Source organism: Drosophila kikkawai, chromosome X (genome assembly GCF_030179895.1).
Source record: "Drosophila kikkawai strain 14028-0561.14 chromosome X, DkikHiC1v2, whole genome shotgun sequence".
NCBI lineage: Eukaryota > Metazoa > Arthropoda > Insecta > Diptera > Drosophilidae > Drosophila > Drosophila kikkawai.
The window spans coordinates 13,350,373-13,376,057 of record NC_091733.1 but is presented as its reverse complement, the minus strand read 5'-3'; the positions used below and the strand labels follow the sequence as shown (position 1 = coordinate 13,376,057).

General features: G+C 39.3%; 2 protein-coding genes across 2 annotated transcripts; both read left to right on the top strand.

Annotated features, from left to right (window-relative positions):
- Positions 1 to 6,605: 6,605 nt before the first annotated feature.
- Positions 6,606 to 23,278, top strand: LOC108079314 (uncharacterized). The gene is made up of 13 exons (XM_070288485.1): positions 6,606 to 6,944; positions 7,057 to 7,218; positions 7,288 to 7,957; positions 11,077 to 11,540; positions 11,808 to 12,077; positions 12,350 to 12,516; positions 12,732 to 13,320; positions 16,016 to 16,137; positions 16,385 to 16,459; positions 17,283 to 17,476; positions 21,846 to 21,937; positions 22,560 to 22,752; positions 22,971 to 23,278. Exons 1-13 carry the CDS (start codon positions 6,816 to 6,818, stop codon positions 23,276 to 23,278), a joined length of 3,435 nt encoding a protein of 1,144 aa, XP_070144586.1. The 5' UTR covers positions 6,606 to 6,815.
- A 90-nt stretch (positions 23,279 to 23,368) lies between these two features.
- LOC138929188 (uncharacterized) lies at positions 23,369 to 24,628 on the top strand. The gene has a single exon (XM_070288486.1). The coding sequence runs from the start codon at positions 23,369 to 23,371 to the stop codon at positions 23,882 to 23,884; it is 516 nt and encodes a 171-aa protein (XP_070144587.1). The 3' UTR covers positions 23,885 to 24,628.
- The last annotated feature ends 1,057 nt before the right edge of the window (positions 24,629 to 25,685 follow it).

Genomic DNA, 25,685 nt, shown 5'->3' with positions numbered 1-25,685 from the left:
CATGCTTGGCAGATATTAAAACGTGGCCGGTGTGTTGACTTTACCAAAGGTGGAAATTCAATTTAAAACCGCATTCCTGCTTTGAATCAATTTTCCAGATTTCTCGTTGCTATCGTTGTCGCTCAATCCGATGTTTTTGTAGGGAAATTGATCCATTTATTTATTTTTTTGTTGCCTTAATTATCCTTTTGGCTAAACTGCCAACCCATTTGAGCTTCGAAACAAACTATGTGTGTGCGGCTGTTGGGCGGACTTGAGTGAAAGAAGGTGAAAGTCAAAGTTTCGGCCCGGCGGCTGTTGTCATAAAACTTTATCCCTGTCATTACAAACGCCTTAACAGCTAGATCAACATGCCGCAAGTGGCCGCCCAGGCCAACACACAGCCTCCAGCCTCCACTTTCCTCTTGGCCACATCCTTTAACCCCATGCCACTCCGTCCTTTTGCTCATTCGGCAGAGCAAATGTGAAAAGAATAAACTCGGGGCAAGAAAACACTTGGGGAAAAAATGTAATACACTTCTCCTGAAATTTACGAAATCTTTTCATATTTTTTATAAATAAATAATAATATAATGGCTATTTTTTAATTTTTTAAATTTTTGATATAACAAACCAATTTATCGGATTTTAAAATATATATTTAAAGAAATTAAAATTAAAATATATATTTAAACAAATTAAATTAAAAACGAACGAAATTAATTGACATATTTTTAATCCCTGCTTTTTTTTTACCATCAACGATTTAAAAAGATTAAAAGGAAAATTCAATTTTCCTGATTTCTAGTCTACATTTTCTGGACTTTCTTTGTGTAGAACTTTTCTTGTTGCTTCTTTGGAAAAAAAGGGAGTGCGCTTGCTTGCTCCTCTTCTGTGTTTTCTATTTCTTGTCCATAATTTTTCTCGGTTTTTTTTTCTTGGAGGGCGGAACGGATTCAGGGTTTTTTTTTGTTGCTTAAACATTTATAAGGCTCTCCTGTCCGTGTCCCTTGGCCCATTCATTCATTTTCATTTTCATTCCGCCGCCGCACAGTAGCGCCTCTCGAACAAAAGCCGTTGCAAAAATCGAAAAAGTCGTTGTCGCAAAAACGATTTTAACCATACTTATTCGACAGGAAATTTCCCATGGATTCAGAATCTGCTGTAAAATCAATTTTCGGATTTTTTTTTTTTTAGAAGATATGAGCATTCAAAGTTGAACTTTGTTTCCATTTTTGCATCAAAAGAAAAAAAAGGAACAATTTGTTGACTTTCAGGTAATATTACACAAAAACTATATTACCTATCGCCATGATTTTTACTTTAAATAATAGACACATTCATAAACTGTAACCCAATCCAAAAAAAAGGGGAACTGGGTTAGGGTTTGCACAGGTAAATCGCTACCTGCCAGATGTCCATTTTTTTCACTTTTTTCTGGCTAAAGTAGTCTATATCTTTTTTGGATGGGCTGAGCCGCTATACACACTATAACTACGACCTTTGTGGATCTATTCTGGACCAAAATCAACTTACATCTGCTGCGTCGAGCTGCGTCCCCGGAAATGCAACAGCATAAACCAAAACTACTCAGGGTTAAATATACCAAAATACCGACTCAGCTTCATACTAACCAAAAAATATACTAACTGTAGCGCGTGGCGGTTACACGTTGAAATAAAAAAAAATTTTTTTTTATTTATTATCTGAGCAATTACATAAAAATAAAGATAAAAAATTAAATAAAAAATATTTTTTAAAAATTGTCTTCATTGAGAAAAAAATATTTCTTTACTTTGATACCCTTTAAAAAGGCGAATGAGTGGGCGTGGCAGATTTTCCAATACATATGTAAATTTTACAACAATTACCTATCAAATGGCGTTTAAATTATTTAGTTATCTTATTTTGTTCAAAAGTTATGATTTTTGCAACGTAAAATGAGAAAAGGCGCTACTGTGCGCCGTCGCCCTTAAACATGTGTTGTAGTTGTGCAAATCCAATTTCATTCGCCTTTTTATTTATTTCTTGGCTCCTTTTGGCCAGTTTTTGTGTTAGTTTGTTGCCCAGCGCAACGTTCAACGTTTGTCCAACGTCCGAGTGCCACTTCAGTTCACCCGCCCTCGCCCCAGACCCACTCGTTGAAGTTTTCTCTCGATTTTGGGTCAGTCAGCAGCGGCATAAATTATCAGCCCCAAGTCGGGGATCTATCGGGATATTTGCAAACACACACACACACACACACACAGTGTCGCGGCCTATGCAAACAATCAGCGGAAAAATGCCCGGGAAATGGCAAGTTTTTTCGTGTGGGGGAAGGGTTGGGTCCGCCCTGAAAGTCAAGTGCGGCCCTGCGGAAGCCACAAAAAACCAGCCTAAAATATAATCATATATTTTGATTACCTAAAGCTAAGGAACATAAAAAAACACAAGTAAAATTTAAAACAAAATTGTACAAAATAATTTTAAGAATAATATGTATTGTATTTTATATTCATCATGCATTTTTCAACAATTTATAAATTTATCCAGAGTAGCTCTGGAAAATCATCGATAGTCATCCATTTAAAATAAATTTTTTAATTAAAAATGATATTGAAACGTAGATGATTTTTAACAATATTAATATTCCTTGATTTAAAATTGATTTTAGCATAGAAACATAGCGAAAAGATTGGCTTTGTTCCTTAAGTTGTTTTTTATCGATTTAAAATCAAATTTATATTAAAAATTAATCAAAGGTTTAAATTATATATTAGAAATATCACTAAAAACCGATTTTTATTCGATAATTTTGATTCTTTCGACCAACATGATATCAATCGATTTATAAATGATAAATAACCGATTTGTTATAGAAACACATTCAGACCTCATTCGACATGACCACGCTAAAACTGTTTTTCAAGTGCAAAAACTAAAAAAAAGGGAAAGCCACTCCTTCTCTAGTGTTGTGCACACACACACACGCCACTTTCAAGTGGTTCAAGTCAGAATTCCAAAAAAGTAAAGGAAAAAACTTGTTGCTGTAAATGAAATTGATTGACAAACCCTGAAATTATTTAAGGAAATGAATATTTGAGCAGCTGCATTCGAAGTCAACGAACTATTGTGCTTTATTTTGTGGGATTTAAAAGGATTTGGGTATGGATTTTAACAAATAAATGTAAATAAAATCAAAGACAACCCTGCGTATGTGTGATGCCTGCCAAAGCTAGCATCACTCATACGCACTGTGGCCTTAGCTGGTTATTGCTGTTCATTTAAAGCTGTTTAAGCTCATTTAATGTGAGTTTGCTGGGAGTTATTTTAGCCTGGCATTCACAGGTAACCACACGATTTCCTCCGCCTCAGCTTTAAGCTGCATTGACCCTGGATTACCTGGCAACCTCCCACTATTTTAGAGCCTCTGAATGCAAATGCTACTTCGCCTTAAGCTGAGGCTGCTTGCCTCTTCACAAATGACAATCCTCATAAGCAACTTACCGAAACTGAGACCGAAACTGCCTCCGAGAACTCGTTAATTAAATATAAATACCTCTGAATAAGCCAGAAAGTAAAGAATAATATGCTTCACGGCTCGCCAGCCTCGGCATCTTTACAATTTGCATAAATGTTATGTATGTGTACATTTGGGTTGCTAATTAAAAGGGCCACACATCAGGTCTGTGTGGATTGTGGGTCAGGGAGCTGCTGGGTACCAGGATCCAAGGTATCCACACACACACACACATAGCATGTGTCGATGTATATTTTTTTTTGAAACTGTACAACGCCTGTCCCTGTTTCCGTACCGTCAGCCAGCCGAGGGCACTAAACGCCTCAAACGCTTAGCAGAAAAGCCCTCAGCCAATCCCCTTATTACGGGAATTTTGTACAGTGACAAATGACAGAGTCCTCGTTTATAGGTGAATATAAATATTTCATTTTTTTTAAGAAAAGAAAAGACGTTCAAGTTTTCAATTGAATCGATTTTAAATCGATAAATATCAAGGAAAAAGTATATTGTTTATAAACATTGTTCTAGTTCTTGTGTAAAATATATACAAATCTTTAATCTGAGAGTAGGGGAACTTACGTTTTCGATTTTCTTGCTGAAAAATATCGATTTATATAGATGGCAAAATAATAGTTTATATTTATACTTTATTCAAAATTTACAAAACAAATATACAAAGTCTTCGAGAAAGTTGAATAATAAATGAAGGACAAATCGATTTTAAATCGATAAAAAGAACATTTTCCGTTCCGCGTTTTTGCCATATGGAAATCCTCGAAGCAATTAACCCATTAATCACCGACTTTTCCACTTTCCTCCGAGCATTCTGAAGCTGATGCTGCATAATTACATACCCGCGTGTTTTTTGTGATTAGAGCAACTTGTGTTTTCTCTATGTGTACACACGCACACAATCGCCCACACAAAGTAGCAGCAACTGTTTTAAAAAGCCCAACGCGAGAGCCAGAGTCTGGGTTTTTGGGCTTGGACTGCCACTTGACATGGTTGAGGCCGACAAAATGCAAAATGTGTTAGCTCATGGATGCACTTCCGCTGACGCCTCCCAGAGTTGGCTGAACAATTAGCCAACTAAATGACCTTATTACGGCTTTAAAAAGGGAAAAAATGTTGTATTAAAATTTGTTGAAAAACTTTTGTAAAAAAATGGGGCAAAGATGGTTCTTTTAAATAAAATATTTTAGGCTTTCTATATTTTCTATTGTCGTGTTTTTGATCAACTTTAGTTATTTCGCAACTTTATCTCCAATTTCTCTCTTGTTCTTAAGTTCATTTCACATTTTTACCTTGCAATTTCTTACAGTGTGTACTCTGTGGGTTTAAGTGCTGCTAATTTGTTGCGCTGCAATTAATTGACGGCTGACTGTTGACCTCTTCGTGGAATAGGATTTGGGTCTAGACTCCAGACTGCACCCTGCCAGCGGAAAGCCACGCCTTTCGCTGAAACCAAAGCCACTTGTTGAGTCACAAAAGCACAACGAATTAAACTTTTTGTTAACCCAACAATATTCCCCCTTGTGGATTTTATTATCTCGCAGAATTCAAGATTTTACTATAGGTTTTTGTGGATTTCTAGAGTTTTTTGTGGAATTAAGAATTTCTGGAATTAGTGATTTTCTTAGTACGTAAAATGAGTTTCTGGAAAAGGCAAAAGATTAATATTGGTTAACCATAGCTTCAGGGTTTATTCTAACCTTGAAAAATTATCATAATCTAAAATTATCGATAAATATCGAATTTCTTTCGACAATTTCCCAGTTAAAAAATGAGATTTTTTATTGAGTTTTTGATTGAGAAGTAAATATAGAAATTTCCTATTTGCAGTTGTATTTTCTTTAGTGGGTTTATATATATATATACATTTATATCTACATTTTTTTGTGTGCTGGTTTTTTTGCCGGCACCTCATTTACATGCTCAATGGGGGGCTCCGGCTCAGTCCATTTTCAGTGCATAAAAGTTTAAGCCGAGGGTGTCCAGTCCGAGGAAACCGCCATTAAAATAACTTTTTACCCGCCCACATTTTGTCCCATGTTTCCTCGGTATACATACATATATACATATCTATATTTGTTTTTATATATATATTTGTTTATATATATATATATTACGGGGCGTATACGTAACATTAGAGTGACACCTACAACGGAAGCGGCCTCTCAGCTACTCCTCCTCCTCCATCTCCATCTCCATCAGCAACTTCAACATCAGTTTTTTCACGACGGCGGCGGTCTGATAACTTTTCAAATTTAGCCGCTTGGAAAAGGCTCAAGGAAAATGCGGAAAAGCGGCGGAAAAGCGGCGGAATACCGGCGGGGGGGAGGAAGCCTGCCGAAGGGGTGCCGGAAAGTATGCTAAGTATTTGGCGGGTCGCAGTTTACATTCGGGGCACCGCCCCGCCCATTGAAATTTTTGCTCTGAAGCTTACGAGACTCTCACAGAAGTTCGCTTTCAATTAAAGTTGAACAACCAAAGAAAACCCGGGTATTGGGGCCTTAATCCTATTCGCAGCCAGAGAGAGATCCGATTTTTGATATGGAAAATATGAATGAATAAATTTAAATGGGATTAAAAAGCTTAAAAGATATATACATATATATATATATATATGAAATATGAAAAGGTGTGGGTCTTATTTAAAATAAAGGGAATGGTTAAAAATAACACTAACGATTGTAGGGTGATTATAATTAAAAACAATCGATTGTAGGCTGTCACAGTAGAGCTGGAAATAAATCGATTTTCAGTGAATCCATTTTTTTCTATAAAATTCTAGAAGTCAACCGATTGTAATCGATTAAATTCGATATTAAAATAATATAATAATTTATAAACAAAGGGAATTTGTTATAATTATAGAGTATCGATAAGTACTATCACAGGACCATTGTTCACAAATATAAATTTACAAATCGGACAGACTACGATATAGCCTTTATTTACAATTAATTTTTAATTTATTTATAATTTATTTACAATTTATTTATAATTATAATTCGTAATAGTTAATTCCCTTTGTTTGTTTTTCGCTCTCTTTAGTTCCTTGTTCATCGCTTTCGCTTTCGCTGTCCCATTCTAACCTCGATGCGTGTTCTCTCCTTGCATGTTACTTGGTCTGCGATTGCATTCGACGACGGACCAAAAAAAAAAAAAATATTTTGAAAAACAAAAAAACAAAATCAAAGATTTTTTCATACAAATAAGAAAGCAAAAGAAAAAAAAGAGAAGAAAAGAGAAGAATAGAGAAGAAAGAAAAAAAAGAGAAGATCAAATAATAAAAGAAAATAAGAAAATAAAAATATTTAAAAAAAGAAAGAAAATGGATACCAAACTAGAAGCGCGTGGCCAGTTTCCGGCCTCGTTTCCGGACACATTTAAAAACTTCTTTGCTATGATGAACGAAGACGAGGATCATATGGGGCTATTTGCCAATCTCCTGGAGGATAAGGTAGTCCCTGTCCGGATCCTTGAACCCCATTCGAACCCTTAGACCCTGGAATTCCTTTCCTTTAATTGCTACTACTGTTAGTAACCCCCAAAAATCCCCCCATCATTCGCAGGTAATTCCCCGCCAGAACAGCCCCGTGCCCGTCCAGCGTCAGCGCTACGGCGGCAGCATGCGGAGCCACAGCGGGGGAGACAGCTCCGGCCGTCCTGGCCGCCACCACTACCATCCTCCCCAACAGCAGCAGCAGCAGCAGCTGCCGCAAGGCCAACAACAGGTGAGTGTGCCCTTAAGCAGGTGTATCCTTTTTGTGGGAACTTGGAACTCCTCTCTCCTCTCCCTCCAGCACAACATGTCGGTCTATCAGTCGCGCAGCAGGAGTGGCAGTGGCGGCAGCAGCTCTGACTTGGTCTCCGCCAACATAGGGAGTCGTCCCAACTCGCTGCGTCGCTCCCGGGCCTCCCTGAGCTTTAGCACCAATGGCTTGAATGCCGCCGGAATGGGCCCGGATCCGGGTCCTGGCAACGGAAGCGGTCTGGACCTAAGCCAGTGTCAAAATACCAATCAAAATCATGGCCAGAAAATGAAATCAGGCTCCAGCACGCAGCTCTGTAAGCACATCAAGTACTGCTGCCTCCACCAGGAGCCACTCTCCCAACCCACGCAGCCCTCACAGGCCGATCCCGGCCAGAAGCATGTGACCCTTGTCTGTGACTGCGAGCGGCTGAGGGAGAAACAAAAGCGCATGGGACCCGATGGCGAGGACAATTGCGGTGTGATCAAGTTACAAGGCTATGTCTATGGCTATGCTCCACCGCCGGCGTTGCCCATAAAGCCGACGAAGCCATCCAAATCCATCAAGATCTTACCTTCAGCATCGACCACCACGTCCAGCGACGAGCCGAGATCCTCATCGCCCAGCACCACGGCGGCGGCCAAGAACAAGAGCCTGCAGGAGCGGCAGGAGCGCACACAGGCCCGGCATTCGGTCATCCTGGAGAGGGCATTTGATTTCGGTGAGTGTTTTAAAGGAATTTTCGTTAGTTTATAATATTTAAAAAATATTTTAAAGGTGCGTTTAATTAATTTTAAGAAATATTTAAAAATAATAATTAATAACTACTTACATTAATTTTATTTGGGGTTTTTAGTTTTGTTTTTAGAGTTTTGTATAAACCAAGATTCCAAAACGAACTTATTCTCTCATAAACAGTGTTGCCTAAGTTATTTTCCCCACATGTCACCAGTGCTGGAAGAAGTTTAATTTTAACAAACAAAACAGCAGATTTCCATAAAGTGCAGTAATCTCTGTCAAGAGAAAACTTTTCCGCTAAATAAAATAAAAACCAGCATGTAAATCAGTCCTCTTGCGTTTCCATAATTTTTCCTTGATTTCCCCGCCCTGCTTATCACCTGTCAGACAGTGTTGCAAAGCGCAATTAAAAGCACACGCAAAGAACCGTAGTTTTTCCGTTACGAATCTCGGCCAGATGGCTAATCAAAAGCGGAAATGCAGGCCCTGCATGGAAGGCTGGCGGCGCTTGATTACCAACCAACACCGGCAACACCCACCTCCCCCCCGGAAGTGCGTGCTTGCAGGGCCAACGGTGGGCAGGTTAATTAAGGACCTGCTGCTGCGTCACCTGGTCTTGTTTGCCATGCCGAGCGAGCAGGCGACAACTGGCCCCAATTGTTGATCCAGATTTGGGGAGTACCCTACTTTTAGACCAGAAAATATAAGGAAGCTCTACCATTTAGTAGCTAAAAAAAGATATAGAAGCAAAATTGTTGCCTATTTATTAAAGAAAAGTCCAAGAAATGGCTTTGGACTTCCGCTCGGAGCTAGTTGCTGTGGCCGCATTGATGCAATTATGGTTGCTTTGTGGCACCTCAGCAGGGGAGTTGCCTGTCCCCTGTCTGCTGTCCAGTTTAAAGCACTTAGGACCGGAAGCCCATTATCAAACTGAGGGCCTTGCCAGGACAGGCTGTTGGCCAATAACGACAGGCGATGGCCATATAAGCTTCGTTCTTGTTTTTAGCTGGCTTCTTAACTCAATTTTGGTCTTCCTATTTGTCAGTTACTAGAGCCATTAGCTTTTGTTTTATGGCTTTTTGCAAAATACAGTGTTGCATAACGTGTTCCCTTATAAACAGTGTTGCGTAACTTATTTGCTTTGTAAGAAGTGTTGCCGAACTTGTGAACGAAATTGGACTTTTCTAGTTTATATAAATATATACAAAATTTATAAAAATATACATTTTCATAATCCTCTACCTGATTATCCCTCCTCACACGATTAAAGCGTATCCCCGGCTTGACAGCTTTTGGGATAATCAAAGTCCTACGGATATTAGACTCTGGGCTGTTTTTTTTTTTGATATAATGAACAGAAATGCCGCCAGCCGGAAGCGAGCCCAAAACGAAAATGAAACATCAACTTAAAAAGTGGCAAATGAACAGCACAAAAAAGGTCCTGAGACCCGAATCCTTTTTTTGCAAAGCCTCCTCTGCGAATGAGAGAGGATAATCGGGTGAAAGGATGTGAGTACATGGCCCCTTAAAAAGTATTTTCGCCTTTGTCCACTTAATTGCATTCGGTAAACTGTTGAATGAGATGAATGAGAGACCGAGACCGACTCCAGCTGGAGAGCACTTCACGGTGATTAATTCGGGGAGCCCGTAAAATGTTTGAAGCCGCTTATGATTAATCGGCAGAGCCTTAAAATGCACAAGAATAAGAGGGAGCAGAGCTCATTAATCGAATGATTGAGCCTTGGGGAGTGAATAAATAAATAAATGAATGAACGACTGAATGAATGAATATAGACATTGAATCTCCGCATTTGAGACACACTCTCCCCCACCGCTTGGGCAACAGTTTTGAGTCCTGCCAGCGCGAGTCCTGGCTGGGTAATAAAATTCCCAAGCTAATTAAGAGTAAGCACCGCCAAAAGAAAGTTTCGCTAGACAAACTCCGACGGAAAGGAATTTTTATGATCCCGCTGAAAGCGAGTGTATATTCTAGGCTTTATTTTTGTAAGAATTGATTCGTCCTTTTTGGGGGTAGAATAATTTTTGAAGGAGAAATCTTTAAACAGGAAAATAAGTAACTTTCTATTTAAAATATTCTCTTCTTAATAAATATATATACATTAGCAAATAATTATTATATATACAAACATGTTTGATCTTGCTCCCTTGCTATATCCTTCTTTGGAGTTGCCACTCTCTTTTGAAGTTGCCAGACAAGGTGACAGGTCAACGCTGCGCTCTGTCTATGTGTCAGACTTCCTTAAAGGCCAATGAATTTTTAATATTTAAAATTTAACTGGGCATACCCTGGGTGGCGTGTTAACCTCTCATGTGTGTTGTCTGTTGGTGTAACCATATTTTTAGCCATTTTCCGGGATCTAACCGACAATTTTTATGGTGCCCAGCAAGGACGACGATGCACACAAAGTTTATTAAATTTTTTCGCCTCCCTTTTGCCTTTTGTTGTTTGAGAAAAGTGGAAGAAAGAAAACTTAAGCTTGGGCTATAAACATGTAAACAGCAAAGCAAACAGAAGGCAAATTCCCCATACATACACTGACTTTGGGAAATGTCTCGGAAAAGTTTCTCTACTTCTTTTTTTTCTTGCTTTTTGCTCTTTGCTTTTTGTGGGGTCTTCTCTGGCAAAACATTTTCATATTTGACTTCAACTTGGGGCACATAATTCTTGGGAATACACAAACACACTCGCCGCAGGTGCCACTCTTGGAGTACATATACATATTTCAAGGTGGCCCTGGACACCGCCTTATGGGGAGTGTGCTGGTGGCGCTCGGTGGCTGGAATGGACGGAACAATTAGAAAATAAAAACCAACCAGAGTGTGTGATTTTCCCTTGTAATTTAAATAGAATTTTTTGGGGGGATCTAGAAGCTGGCCAAAAGCGAATTATAAAGAGCCTGTTGTTTCAAATTGCACAAAATACGAAGCAGAATTTAATAATATTAACATTAATTTGTAGTTTTATATTGCTTGAACATGATTGATTGATTCCCTTTGTGCCGAGATGTTTTGCACTATTAATTTTGTTTTCCATTTAAATTCAACCTTATCCTGGTTGTTGTCCGTGGGCCGGGTCCTCAGATGCCAGTTGCGACGAGAGCGACAGCCTCAGTCTGAGCAGCAGCACCCAGGGCCCAGTGCCGTCGCCAGCTCCACACCAGCTGGCCTACAATGTGCTCAAGCCGATCCTCAAGCAGCCGCAGAAGCAACAACAGCAGCAACCGCTGAAACAGCAGCAGCAACAGCAGCAACCGCTGCAGCAGATACCTGCTCATCCGAAGCAACATCGCATCCTGCCCACACCGCCCACACACAGCGGCCTTGGGGCATACCACACCCGCGAGGCGGCCCTGCAGCGCGTCCAGCAGCAAAGCGGCTTTGGCAGTCGCGCCAACCTGACCGCCATTCCGGCCACGTCCACGAACTACGGCCAAGGGCCCAGCACCTCGGCAGCGGCGGCGGCGGCATACAATGCCTATAGCCAGGCCCTGGACCAGTCGCTGCAGCAACTGCAGCAGGTGCAGTTTGAAGCGCAGCAGCCACAGGTAAGAATATGTTTAATATAAATACTTAAAAAATATTTTAAGTCTAAGCGAAATATTTAAAAAATATTTTAAGACTTAAAAAAATATGCTAAAAATATTTTCTGATTATTTAAAATAACAGTTTCAAGAAATATTTAAAAACTATTTCAAAGAAATATTTCAAAAATATTTTAAGACTACTTATATACTATATATAATACAAATTAGAGAAAACTTAGACTCTTAGGTCCCTAATCTTCTTGGACCCATTTTGTACCCTCTCAAAAGGTACAGTTCGATTCACAGCATGTCCAGTTTGAGCCACAGCAAGTGCAGTTCGATGCCCACCAGCAGCAGGTCCAGTTCGAGAACCATCAGCAGGGTTATGGAGTGGAAGAGCAGCAGTTCCTGGAGCAGCAGCAGCACCAGCTCCACCACCAACAGCAGTTCCCGCCGGAGGAATGGGAATACAGCACGGACTCGAATCCAACCACCGTGCCAACGCTCAGCACCTACAATGATTTTCTCAATGCAGCTCAAAATCCCACAGGCAGTCGAGTAAGTAATAATTAAATATATAATTAAATATAATTAAATAAAATAAAATAAAATATAATTAAAATTAAGTAATACAAATACTACAATATTATTAATAAATATAAATAAAAGTGAAGTAAAGTAAAGTTACTAACCAATCACGCCAAATATATATTTCGAGATCTCAAAGTTTACAATATTTTTGATACGATATCAATGTAGAAACTTCAGAAATCATAGTTACAACTCAATATAATATTTATTTCTACCATTTTTCTTTTCCATATTTTCAGCAGAGTCTCAAGGCCCAAAAGTCACCGATTTTAAACAGACGACGGGCCTCTTCGATAGCCGGAAACCTGTTGCATTCGGAATACAATTATGGGACTCGGAATAGCATAGGAGGAGTCCCTCTGGATCCAGAGGATTTTCAGCGCATTTCGCATAGCAGCAGCGCCAGGTGAGAGCTCTAGCGGTGCTTTTTATAAGCTTGATAAATATATTTTAAAAGTAATTATCAAATATAATATGTAAATCACAAAACTTTTAGCTTTAGCCAGCAGTTTGCTATGACATTTAGTTTTTAACCTTGAGCTCAAATTAAAGAATTTTTCTATCGATATAAATGGTTGTTATAATCACCAATTTTGATATCGATTAACGATTCACTTCCAGGGATCGCATGTCCCTAGCTGGCGTCCTAACTTTTCAGCAAGCCATTTCCGGAGCAGTGTCGCCGCAATACGGTCCCATTGGACTCGATGCCGCCGATATGTTGCCAGGCAGAGGAGGTGGAGGAGCATTAGGTAGTGGAGCTGGCGAAAGGGGAGGAGGAGGCGGCTTGGTTGGCGGGTTGGGAAACGGGAGTGGAGGCCTGCCGGGCGGTTCAGCCCACAATCTCAGTGTCGGCGTTGGACTGGGATTTCTGGGTGGCTCAAGCAGCACCTTGGCTGCTGTCGCCGAGGTGACTAGTGGCCCCGATGCCACCTCCAGCGACTCGCTGTCCCCGGTCATGGCAATACCGGGACAATGTAATACCACCAAATCCACACAAACGCAACTGCAGCAGCAGCAACAGCAGCAGCAGCAGCGGGAGCGCGGCGTGGGCGTTGGCGAGTCCTTCGGAGGAGGCAGTGCCTCCAACTCCAATATGGCCAGCCTGGCCACCGCCAATGTTGTCGCAACATCATCATCACAGCCAGGACGAACTCTGCTCGAACGCCAGCGCCTGAGAACATCCAGCATGCCAGCAGAGAGTCGAAGGGTGAGTAAATGAAAAATATTTTATTTCCATATATAAATCGATATTTTAAATGATCGATAAATTGATATTCCTTTTGATAAATAATATAAAATAATATCGCAAGAAATCTAATATACGAAAAATATTTAAATTCGATATAAAAACGATATTTTACATTATCGATAAACTGATATTTATAACTTTCCGATAATTTCAATATTTTATAGTTGTGGCTAGCTTTTTTTAATATTTAAGCAAATCGAATGATATATAAAACCATAGGCATAAAAGCCCCTTTAAGCCGACAATAAAAACATGACAAATGACAGATAGAAAATAGGCCTGAAAATAGGATTCCAAGCACGTTGGAAACGGGTCCAGTCATTGTAACTATTTATATTTTAGTCATCATCCTCATTCCCCCCGGGAAGCAGTCAGTTAAGCCAGTTCAAGGAGCTGGGCTCTCGGGAATTATCATCGACTTGGGACAACCGACACAAGTAATTGAAACTTGGCCCGTTTTTGGGGAAGGAACAAAGGCCATTTAAGGACACCCATTAGCACTCGCCACTCCACTTGGCGGTGAAATATTCCCCAAAAAATAGTTGTGGAGGCTAAAAGAGAGGAAGAAGAAAGAACTGGAGGCGAAGATTACACATGTAGTATCTGGGGATGTCTGGGTCGGGTGGTCTAAGTGTTTCTGGCCAAGTTTGCAGCATTCAGCATGACTGAGCATTTGATGCATGGCCCGGCCTGGCCTGGCCTGCTGCTCCACCTCCTCCGGCCGGGTCATTGCCTGCTAAAGCCTTTTCTGTGGCGCCAGCTAATCCTGTCGTGGGATTCCCCTTCTGCTCGTCTCCATTTCCCTGGTTAATCTACCACGAAAATCCCACTTGTGCGGCCACCTTTTTAGTTTATTCTCCTTATTTTTGGCACATTGCCATTTTTGATTAAATGCTTAAACTTTTCGATATTTAGTATTTCGATATATGTATATTTTCGATATGATATCTGACCTTTCCTTTCGATATACATCGCTCTAGCTTATCTCACAGTCTGTGGCACTTGTCCTAGCCTAGTCGTAGTTCTAGTCGTAGTTCTAGTCGTAGTTCTAGTCGTAGTTCTAGTCCTAGTCCTATTCCTAGTCCTCATCGCCCTGACTAATGTAATTATTTTGTGAAATTGCTCGAGACTGTCACCTGCAATGCTCAGCTGCACTTACTCCTTTGCCACCTTTTGGCTCCCTTGTGCCTCCCCCCAGTGCCCCTGCACCTGGGACCCACTGGGAACGAGGGCGGGAAAAGTGGAACAGTGTCGGGTGCATCAACCCCTACTCCAAATAGTTGCTGGTTGTGGTCGATGGACTACAAAGTTTCCATCATTTTCATGCTCAAACTTTTCAGTTTCGATTGATTTTATTGAAAAAAAAAAAAAATTATACAAAAAAACAGCAGAAACTCAAAAGGCACTAAGAAAAATTATACTATTTATATTAAAGTAAAAATCATATTTTGGAAAATATATATATTTTTAATAAATTATTTAAGGAAAGGTACAGGGAATTTATAGGGAAGTAAATTATAAAAGCTAATAGGTTTAGCAAAAATATTAATATTTTTAATCAGAAGCTCAATTATATATAAATTCAAGTTTTAAAATTCAACCAAAATACAAAAATTTTAAAATACTAAAAAATGTTAAAAAATACTGTTAAACTGCGTATACGCAATATAAACTAAAGCGCACGCTTTACGTATACGCTAAGGGCCCTAGTGCTTTTTAAGGAATTTGATTTAAAAAAACATATATAGATATGAGTAATTACAAAACTTGCTCTTACTTTTAAAGTATAATTTTAAATTTATATAAATTAAATAATTTAAAAATATATAAAAATTTTAAACATAACCAACTCTTCTCGCTGTGCGCAATTAAAGTGAACGAGAAACCTTCAAAGCGAATCAATGGCAAGCACATAGATGGCTCCCGGCCAGAACTGAACTCGGCACGGGGACTACATGGGGAATGTGCAGGCATTAAATGCGAAATAGTGTCAAGTGAGCGGTGGCAACTTGTCGACTGCAGTCACACTGCCTCATCCACACCCATAGAAAGAGAGAGAATAAAGCAGAAAACCCGCAGACAGAGACCCTGAAGGCAGCCAAAAAAAGAAAAATAAAGGCAACAAATATAGGAGAATAAGAATGAGAAACTTTTGTGCAACCACAAATATGTGTGTGTGTGTGTGTGGCTCTGGAATTGGCAGTAACAGTACCTCGGCTCGGCCTCTTTGCAACAGGAAACAAGAGTCCTGGCTAAAGGCTTTATGCACACACCTTATGGCACTGCCTAATTGAAGGTACAAGTGCGCCCAGCCCAGGTGCGGTTGCAACCTGATTGCGTTTTTGATGACATCCCAATCACAATTCGATTGTGCGTGCGTATCGGGGCTTAGCTTAGTAGGGATTTGTTCACATCGGGAGGGTTTCATTTTTTAAATCAATAATTTACAGTTTTTATATGATTTTTTTATATATTTGTTTTATTTATTTATTTATTTATTTCAAAACCCAAGTTTTGCTGTCGGCTACCTTTGCGTATACGCAATATTGGTTAAAGCAAGCGCATTGCGTATACGTAATTTATTTTTAGATATGATAATAATTTTATAACTACTATATGCTCTATTTTTACCTATAAATATAACCCCTTACAGCCCCGATTGGCGGATATGCGCCGTTCCGCCATCCATACCGGTGATCCTGACATGGGCTACTATCGTCTGCGTAGCTTCAGTATAACCTCTCACGGAGTTTGTAATTTGGGCGACTCCCTAAGGTGAGTTTTATATTTAAATAAAGAATAAATAATATAAAAGACAATCTTATATCATTCAGAAATAATTTGAAAAATTATTTGGAAATATTTATTATTTATATAGAAAATAATTTTCTAAGAAAAATAATATTAAAACAATCCAAATATAATTTAGAAATAATAAAAAATTATTTAGACACATTAAATATTTAATTCAATACAGAAAAGAAATGTCCCCTTATACATTTTGGTTTTTTTTTTTTCACAGGAGCCGCAGGTCACGTTCGATCAAATCCGTGACATCCACGGGCACATCCACCAGCGGCCTGGATCGTCACAATAGGTGAGTTTAGGAGTGGTTCAGTGACTCAATGAACACGAGTGGCTGCTGGCTGGCAATAAATTGTTTATAAAATGACAATAAATCCCCACGGAGACAGTGGCCGTTCGCATGGCGACAACAATGCCTAGCGAGACGACGTGCGAATGCCGCACGGCACTAATTTCATACAATTTCCACGCCAAACAATTTCCGCTGCCATTAACAACGGGCTGATAAAAGGGACGACATGGACGCGGAGAGATGCTGATGAAGATGGGTGTGTGGCAATGTCAAGGCATTTTCCGTCTCATTGTCAAAGGAAAGCCATGCCGCAGCCGCTTGTCTGATTATTGTTATTATCACAGTGCTGTCAACATTCTAAATGTTTCCCAAAATCAAGTTAAATTGGGCTAAAAAAGTTAAAGATTATATTTTAGGATTATTTTTAGTGTGTTTTTTTGCTGCTTTTAAAATTAATTTAGTTTTTTTTAGAATATCTGTTTGAATTTATTTAATTTTAAAGAATTTAAAATAGTTTAAGAAAGCTCTCCTAACAATTTAAAATCAAAGATACATCATATCTTACTACTTATGGTGTTATGACACTATATTTTATTTTCCCAGAATTTATATTATTGAATTTCTATTGTTTTTAAATTTAAATCAGTTTAAGAAAGCTCTTCTTAATAATATAAAACAAACAATACCATATCTTAATACTTATGGTGTTATTACACAACAATTTGCCAGAAAATAACATACTACCACACTTTTTTTGTAATTAAGGTTAAAAAAATAACTGATTTTTGGTTATATTCATTTACCCCTCTCCCCCAATTCTTAGCAACGCATCGCGAGCCTCTGGTGAAGTCGTGGACGGGGGGGATCCCATGATGCTGGGCGAAAGGCCACCGGATGGAGATCCCAATGTGCCCGCCTTCAAGATTGCCATGCTCGGCGCCTCTGGCGTGGGCAAGACCACCCTGACGTACCAGTTCACCACATCCGATTACATATGCGCCTACGACCTGAGTCTCGGTAAGTGCAAATTCATTCCCGAAATTTGTCCTAAAGTACTTTTAGGGGTCTTAAAGTCTAAGCTTTGAGCTTCGAGCTCTTTGCCCTTTCTGATCTGTTTTGCAAAACACCAATTAATGTTTATTGCATACATTTTTATATAGGGAAGACTTTAAAAAAATATATTAAATATTTATTTTTTTTTATAAATCAAATTATTGTTATAAAAAAAAGAACTATACCTAAAAAGGCCAACTTAGCTTTGCTTAGTTCTGAAACTCGAATAAAACCCCCTCTTTTAAATATACAAAAATAACGATATATATTTATATATATTTTTTTAAATATATAAAAAGTACCTTTTATATATATATATATATATTTCTATTATTTAAAATTCATGCTCCTTCCGCTTTGACTTTATGACTTGGCAGTAATCCAGGTGACTTGTAGTTTGCTTAAATCGCAGTAATGGCAAAGTAATTGAAAACCAAGACCCAGCTAAGACACTGCCTCTCTCACCCCATCTTGGCTGCTTCACTATGCGGCTTTTAATCAAACACATTTGCATTTTAATTATGGCACAAAGTCATAAAATATGAAAAGCGCCAGCGCTAATTTTATTAACTTTCGCGACCATATCAGGAGGAAGGAGTGGGGCTGCCTCTCCGCTCCCCTCAGGAGAAGGCGGAATGTATAGCCTTTAAATGGATTTTTGGCAGTGGGGAAACTCCATTCGAATTTAAGTTTTAAATGCAACTAAAGTAACAAATACTTTTTAATATAAGTAAATATTAAATCGATAAGATTAAATACTTTTCATAGTTCCTGTTTTTATTCTTGAAAAATTATTTCTCTTCTTATTTTTACCTTTAATTCCTTGTGAGACACGTGTCGCCTTAATTGAGGGTCAAGGATGCATCAGGATGCATCCGATTCTTGGCCAGACTCTTGGACTTTATCGAATTACCCTTTGAGCAGCTCTGTCTGGCTTTGCCACTGAGCTAATTACACCTGAGACATATTCCTGAGGCTTTTGTCGGGTAATCCAATTGGGGTGAAAAGTTGCCCAAACTTAATATTTCATATTAGCAGCAGATAATTTCTGGCCACAACCATGCAATATCGATTTATTCATGATGTAGCTATCGTTAAAAAATATATATATATCTATTTATATATATTTATCTGGTAATATTTTGTAAATATTTCTAAATAACAAGGAAATTGCTTAATTGATTAACAAAAAATTAAACAAGAACTTGAAAAGTATATGAATCTTTTATTTATCGATATGCAAACAGTAGTTATCGTTAAGAATAACAATCAAAATATACAATTTATAATTTTTTAATTGCTAATTCCTTAACAAAATCCCATAGTTTCCCCATGTCACGTCTCCTGGCTTTCCAACCTTAATTAAAATAGTTGAATTATTTATGCACAAACATGCATATATTCGGTCACCCTGGGCGTATGAGTGATATTTGCTATACGGCGACCCAACTGCTACTGCTGCAACCGCAGCAAACTGTTGCGCGTGGCATAGTTTTGGGATTCGAGTGAAAGCCTTTTCGCATCCAGGATGATGTGTGCACTGTAGTCCCTGTCCCTGGGCCAACCTTCTCCTGGCATTTACCGAGTTACGCAGCCTTTGAGCTTCGGGGCCCAGCCTCCCATTGGGGATCACGCAGAAATTTGCAGCTCTCTGTTGTCGGGATAATAAAATTCCAAGTTTTAATTAGCACAGCGGCAGCCGGAGCAAGAGCAGGAGCCAACTTTATGACCGCCACATACAATTGCCAGTGTGGCCAGGCTCGAGTGCGTTGGTGTTCTTCCCGGTTAGGGTTTTCCCCGATTTAGGGGAAATGGGCAAAGGAAAAGGGAATGGAATGTGCCAGTGCCTGTGCCTGCAATTCTATGCCTGCAGGATGCAGGATGTCCCCCTGCTCTGTGTGCGTGTGGCCCTTTTCCTTTCTCTAGTTGCCATTTTCTGTGTTTTTAGTGCCCTTCTCCAGGACAAGGGAGTACACTGTAAAATAAATGAAATATCGAAATTAATAATTATTTATCAAATACCAGTAGAAAATATCGATACTGCTTCGATATTTAAGGAATTTTTGGCGATTGTCAATATATATAAATCGAATATTTTATCGATATGAAAAATCGGTTATATCTACATCGTTCGCTCACTATTTTTTTTGTTACATTGTATAATCTTTTAATCGAAATTCTTGTAATCGAAATTAACTAAAGTTTTTTGTTCTGTGTATGACTGCGTGTGGGTGCCTGGCATCTTTCACTAATGGCAGCCGGCGTGGCGTTGCATGACCAAATCTGGGCGGGGGCCCAGCACTGACTGGAGTTGACCACTCCCACTGAGCAGATGTTGGATTTATTACGTTCCACCTCCGATTCAACTAAATTTAGCCGTGGCATGCCATAAATTTTTTTTTTTTTTTCTTTGACTAGATTTTTCAGGACTAAAAGTCTATTTTAGTTTGGCTTTTAATCGCACACACGAAAGCAATTTTTTGGGCACAACTGTACTGCAATTTTTAGTTGTCAAAATCGAGGAAATCATAACTTGAAAAATCTTAACTGGGTTTCATTTACTCTTTGAGCTTTTTGAATCACAACTGTACCTGTATAATGTCGAAACTGTACTTTAGAAGCACAACTGTACCTGCTCGTGATTCACTAAAGTCTAAATTGGCCCAATTACATATGTTTGAATACCTTAAAATTAATAAAAATAATTAAATTAAATTAATTTTAATTATAATTAATTAAATATAATTGACATAACACACCGCAAAGTGTGAAACGATAAATTAGAGCTTAAATTCCGGCCACACTACATTCATATATTGCGCAGTGACCTTTTGGTAACCATAACCACTAATAAGCCACAAATCTCTTGGCCAAAACATTTATAAATGAAACGTTGTTGGCTTTCGCTGGGTTGGCCAGAGAGTCCTTTTGGTCCTTTCAGTTCTTTGTTTGCGTAGGAATTTATATAATTGCATTGCAATGACTGGCTTTTGGTTTTGCCGCCACCCCCAAACATGACTAATCGGCTAAGTCCGTGAAAGGACTCGCAGGACACGGGCGCGCTCTTCTTGTTGTAGTTATTTTTTCTACTTTCTATTCAATTTCTGCAAAACTTTATTACTTGCAACATGCAAATTAAAGTGGAGGTGCCAACTGGCCGAGGAGGTGTATCTCTGACACATAGCCCAAGGGCTGGGTACTGTCCTCCAAATATTTGCCATAAACTGTATGCAAACAGAGTCCAAGTTGGACGCAAACTGCAGTCATTGTCGGTCCTGGTGAGGGTCCTGGTCCCGCTCTTTCCATTTGACTCTTTCTTCACTCTGTTCTCCTTTTTTTTTGCTCCTGTAAAACTGCTGACAAAGCTGGACGCACTGAGAAAAACATAGAAATAGTAGTTCTTGATTTTTATTACAACATTTTTTGTATAATATTTGGAAAAAATCGAATTTTAAAAAATGTATAACTAAACAAAAAATACATTCATTTCAATTCTGCATAAGTTGAATGTTATTTTCAATGTCATTTTTCTTTAGTTAATATTTTTCCTTAGTTAATTAGTTGTTTTGCCCAGTGTTCTGGATGTGATGGTGCCTTTCGTGTGTCCAGGAGCAGGCCTTACGAGTTGCCAACACCACCATCTCTCTGGTCCCTGCACCTTGCACCCTACTCCCTGCTCCCTTTTCCCTGCTCCCTTCTCCCTGTTCACGTTTTATGACTCGGTTCGGTTAAAAAACGAGTCAATGACAATGACGTTAACTTGCTGGCCAAATAAAATCACTCTGATTACGGTTTTATGGCCACCACGCCCCCCTCGCTGCTGCAATTTGATCGATTTTAAGCCAGCACTGCAAGTGGTAACTGCACTTTGGGACTACATTCTGTGGCAAGTATAGCCTTCTGGGGAAGGAATTTAATGCGAATGCGAATGGTTCTTTTTTAAATGGATTTTTGTGGCAGGTTTACAGGATACTTTAAAGTATTACTAAAAACTTTGCAGGCATTGAGGTAAAAGAGGTGGCTTTTTAAGTCTTAATTTTCGTTTATAACCCATTTGGGACAGTGTACTTCTTGCCAGAGATAAATTTTAAAAGAAGAACATACAAGAATACCAAGACTAGTGGTTAATTATGATTCCCAACTGGTTCTAGCCCAAATTGAGGGTAAAGGCCGCAGAAACTTGGTGAAAGTCAGTAAGTGTTTGTGTGATTTTTGTAGTGGCTGTCTGTGGAAAACTTCTTGTTAATTTTTTGGCTAAAGTAAGTCTAGAGAACATTGCAAATACCTATTAGGTCGCAGCTGAAAAGCTTTATTTTTCTTGTTGTTTTTTTAGATGATGACTATGGCCAAAAGAAAGTGTCGGTGCTGCTGGATAACATTGAGACGGATTTGGAAATTATTGACCATCCAGCGAGCGAGATGTCGGTGAGTAATGAGTAGTCGTAGTTGTAATCGGAACAATAGCAAGGTGAGGCTCAGAGCGTGGTATTCGTACTCCTCCTCTGCGGTCTGGCTCCCTCAAAGTCCTAGTTGTAGTCCTCTGCAGTCTGGGTACCTTCTCCTCCACCGAAAGTGGTCTCCAACTGTGCCCAGCTGTGGCGGTTTAAGGGTCATTCAGGGGCTAACTCCTTCCCTCTTTCTCTGCTGGCCAAATGTCTTTAACACTTTTGTGCCTCAAAAGGGAAATAGATTAAGGCGAATGGCTTTGAATATATTTATGAATATGTCATAGACTTGAGGGTTTCATGGAATCAAGTTGATTGTGTTCTTTAATTCATTAAGTACTTTTTTTTTACAATACCCATCGGGGAGCATTATAATTTCACAGGCAAAAGCTTTAAGTCCTTAAGTCAACCGGCCAAGGTCGCCGGCGAGGACTTGTGGCAGCTGCAGAGAAAGGCATTCGGTTGGAGGGGCTTGTGGGTGGGGAAAAAAGGCCATGATTTCAGCATTCCCAGCATCGCCTTATGCGATTTTTTTGTGTAGCCTACTTAGCAGCGCCATATGGCCATCGAACTTTCACTGCCTTCTCCTCGTTCTAATCCAGACGGAGGCCTTCTGCGCCACCTACAACATCGATCTGTTTGTGGTTGTCTACTCTGTGGTGGATCGCAAGACCTTCAAGGAAGCGGAGCGCGTGCTGCAGTACCTCAAGGAGAACGAGATGCTGCTCTCGCGCGGTGCCATTCTGGTGGGGAACAAGACGGATTTGGAGCGGCATCGAGTGGTCAATCAGTACAGTGAGTAATTAAGTATATAATTTACTATATTTCCTATATGATTTACCATATTATTTAGTACATAATTTATTAAATAATTTACTAAATAAATACCTAACTTTATAATTTACTATATATTTTAGTAAATCATATATAAAACTATTCTTACTGTATCTTATATTATAAATAAATTTAAGAAAACCTAACCCAGGACTTCATCCGTTCCCCTCCCCTTTTAGTGGGCCGCTATGTGGCCACCCAGATAGCCTGCAAGTTCATCGAGACATCCTCTGGGCTGCACCACAATGTGGACGAGCTGCTGGTGGGCATTGTGGCCCAGGTGAAGCTCAATCCCCAGCGCCTTCGCCGGCTCACGGAGAAGGAGCTCTACGAGCTGCTAAATCTCCAGAGCGCCATTCAGAAGCATAGCGGTATGCATTTGCATGCGCGACGCATGGTCCGGCAGATGAGCATCTACCAGGGCGACGAGGAGGAAGAGGACGACGACGACCAGGAGGAGGATGAGAAGCAGGAGGAGAACATATGACAGGAGGAGGAAGGTGTTGGTGTCGGTGGCAGGAAGACCCGCGTGGAGAATCCCAATCGCAAGCCCTTGAATCTGGAGAGCATCCTCAAGATGGGCGAAAGTGAGATCGAAGACGGCGACGTCTTGGAGACCTCACACCACCATCATCATAATCATCATCAGCAGCAGCAGCAGCTCAGCAAGTTCGAGTTGCTGACCGCCAACGGTGAGTTCCATCGCCACCGAATGCCACGCCGACAGGCATTCGGCAAGAGACGCTCCTTCGACGGTGCCACCTTTACGTCCACGGCAGCGGCCGCAATGGCCGAGCTGCAGCGGCGCCACGAACTCCGCGCCCTGGACGACTCCCAGATCCCAGACGAGGAGGAGAGGCTGCGGCACAGGAACCGAGACAGAGATGGCCGGAATGCCAGCGAGGATGATGAGGAGGAGGCTGCTGCTGGAGGCACAGATCCGGGGACACCGCGCAGCTCCTGCAACCGGAAGGTTGTCAAGAAGCTAACCGCCCGCACCAAGGTCTTCATCTCGTCGGTGCTGCGCTTCAAGAAGTCCATCAATCTGAGGCGTCGCAACTCCTCCAGCTGCAGCGATCTCTTTGTGATCTAAAGCTGGCGGGGATCACGGCGAGGGGCGAGGCATAGACTGACTGTACATAGAGGGGAATCAAGGAGGGGGGAGTAGCATAGAATCAGGGTAAGTCTAGAGGAAGTAAGGGATAAGGATCGATCGGGATGAGCACAGTGCTTGGCGAGGGTTAGAGCTCGGGATCCACAAGAAACTACAGGGAGTCGTCACCAGTTTTAGTCAGAAATAAAAATATTTTCCAGAGCACCAGCTTTTGGACACTTCCCAGAGCTCCGAGAAGAGTTCCGGGGAGAACGTAACATTCTTCGAGATTTTATTGAAGCTGCGAATGCCGACAATAATTTTCGGTCCAAAAGCATAATTGTTCAGCAGCCTTTTTAAGCAAAAACAAATCGGGGAAAAAACTAAAAATAACCAAAACAAATGATTTTAAAATCAAATTTTGCAAAATAAAATTAAAATAACTAAGCAGCAAGCAAGAAGGCAAAAAGAAAGAATGTAAACCAAGAGGAAATAGATCACTAACAGGACATGCAACAATTCGGCAATTTCTTTTGAAATTTCTGCATACGGTTTTTAATATTTTCGTTTTATAAAAGCTTATTTCTTAATATAAAATAAGCAATAATTATCTTGAAACATTAAAAAGGAAATAAATACAAAAGCAGATTTTTTGAAGAAGGTGGACAATTTTAATTCCATTGTCGGAAAAGCGTCCAGCTAAAATGCGAAGTAGTTCTGAATATGTTTGTTTTTTTTTTTGTATGGCAATAAACGTTGGTCACACTGATCGATCGATGAATGCGGTCTCTAAGTGTGACCAGAAGCAGCATTGAAGCATACAGTGTGACCAAATGCAGCGTAGTTTATTTACATTGGCCTTTGACAATATTTTTCTTAGGAAAAGAAACAAAAATCATATAAAATATAATAAAAATTATACAAAATAAATATTATATTATTATATTTTATTCCATATATTTTCTAAAAAATAATTAAATGTGACAGAAAGTTGCACCTTTTTAGCCGCTGCTAATTTTGCTTTTGCTGAAAAAATAATTGAATTGAATTAAAATGATGTACGCAAATAATATGCGCCATGGAGGATATTTTTTGAAGGTGCTGTAATAACCGCAATCAAGATTTTATTATTGATGTGTAAATGTCGTGAGTGAAAATAAGTTTACAAAAAACATTTTAAAGTCCACACACAGTCACGCACTAAATGAATGGGAAAAACCCAACCAAAGGAGCTACTTTGAAATGATTTTACAATAGAAAGGAAAAGAAATGGATAACAGGTATATTAAATTTAAATTTAAACATTAAAATATTTTATATATTTAGATTTCTTAATTAAAATAAAATAATTAAACCATATTTAATGTTACTTATATTTATTTATAATAATATACGTAGTTATTTGTTTTCCAAGGCTAAGTTACGTTCGTTTCGAACACTTTCTCTCCTCTAACTTGACTTTATTGTCTTCCATCTTGTTGCATTTTTTTCGTTATGTTATTGTTTTTTTTTAGGTTTTTTAAGGTACAGGATTCCTGGTACAGAAAGGTAAAGACAGAAGGCCTGAAAAATTGTAAACAATAGCGGCTGAACAAAGAGCTCTGTTGTGCGGAAAGTAAAAAAAAAATATAAAAAAAACTACACAAATTGAAAATGACAAACAAAATAGAATTGAAAACATATACAGACACAACCAACGACAAATATAAACAGTTGCGGTATATATTCAAGCACTAATCAGGTGTTTTTCAATTAATTATATTTTTTTATTATTTTATTATACAAATTATTTATTATTTTG

Coding starts and splice junctions, on each gene's coding strand:
- LOC108079314 (XM_070288485.1), top strand. CDS start 6,816: ATGGATACCAAACTAGAAGCGCGTGGCCAGTTTCCGGCCTCGTTTCCG. Junction 7,958..11,076: donor GGAGAGGGCATTTGATTTCG/GTGAGTGTTTTA, acceptor CCGGGTCCTCAG/ATGCCAGTTGCGACGAGAGC. Junction 16,138..16,384: donor AATTTGGGCGACTCCCTAAG/GTGAGTTTTATA, acceptor TTTTTTTCACAG/GAGCCGCAGGTCACGTTCGA.
- LOC138929188 (XM_070288486.1), top strand. CDS start 23,369: ATGGGCGAAAGTGAGATCGAAGACGGCGACGTCTTGGAGACCTCACAC.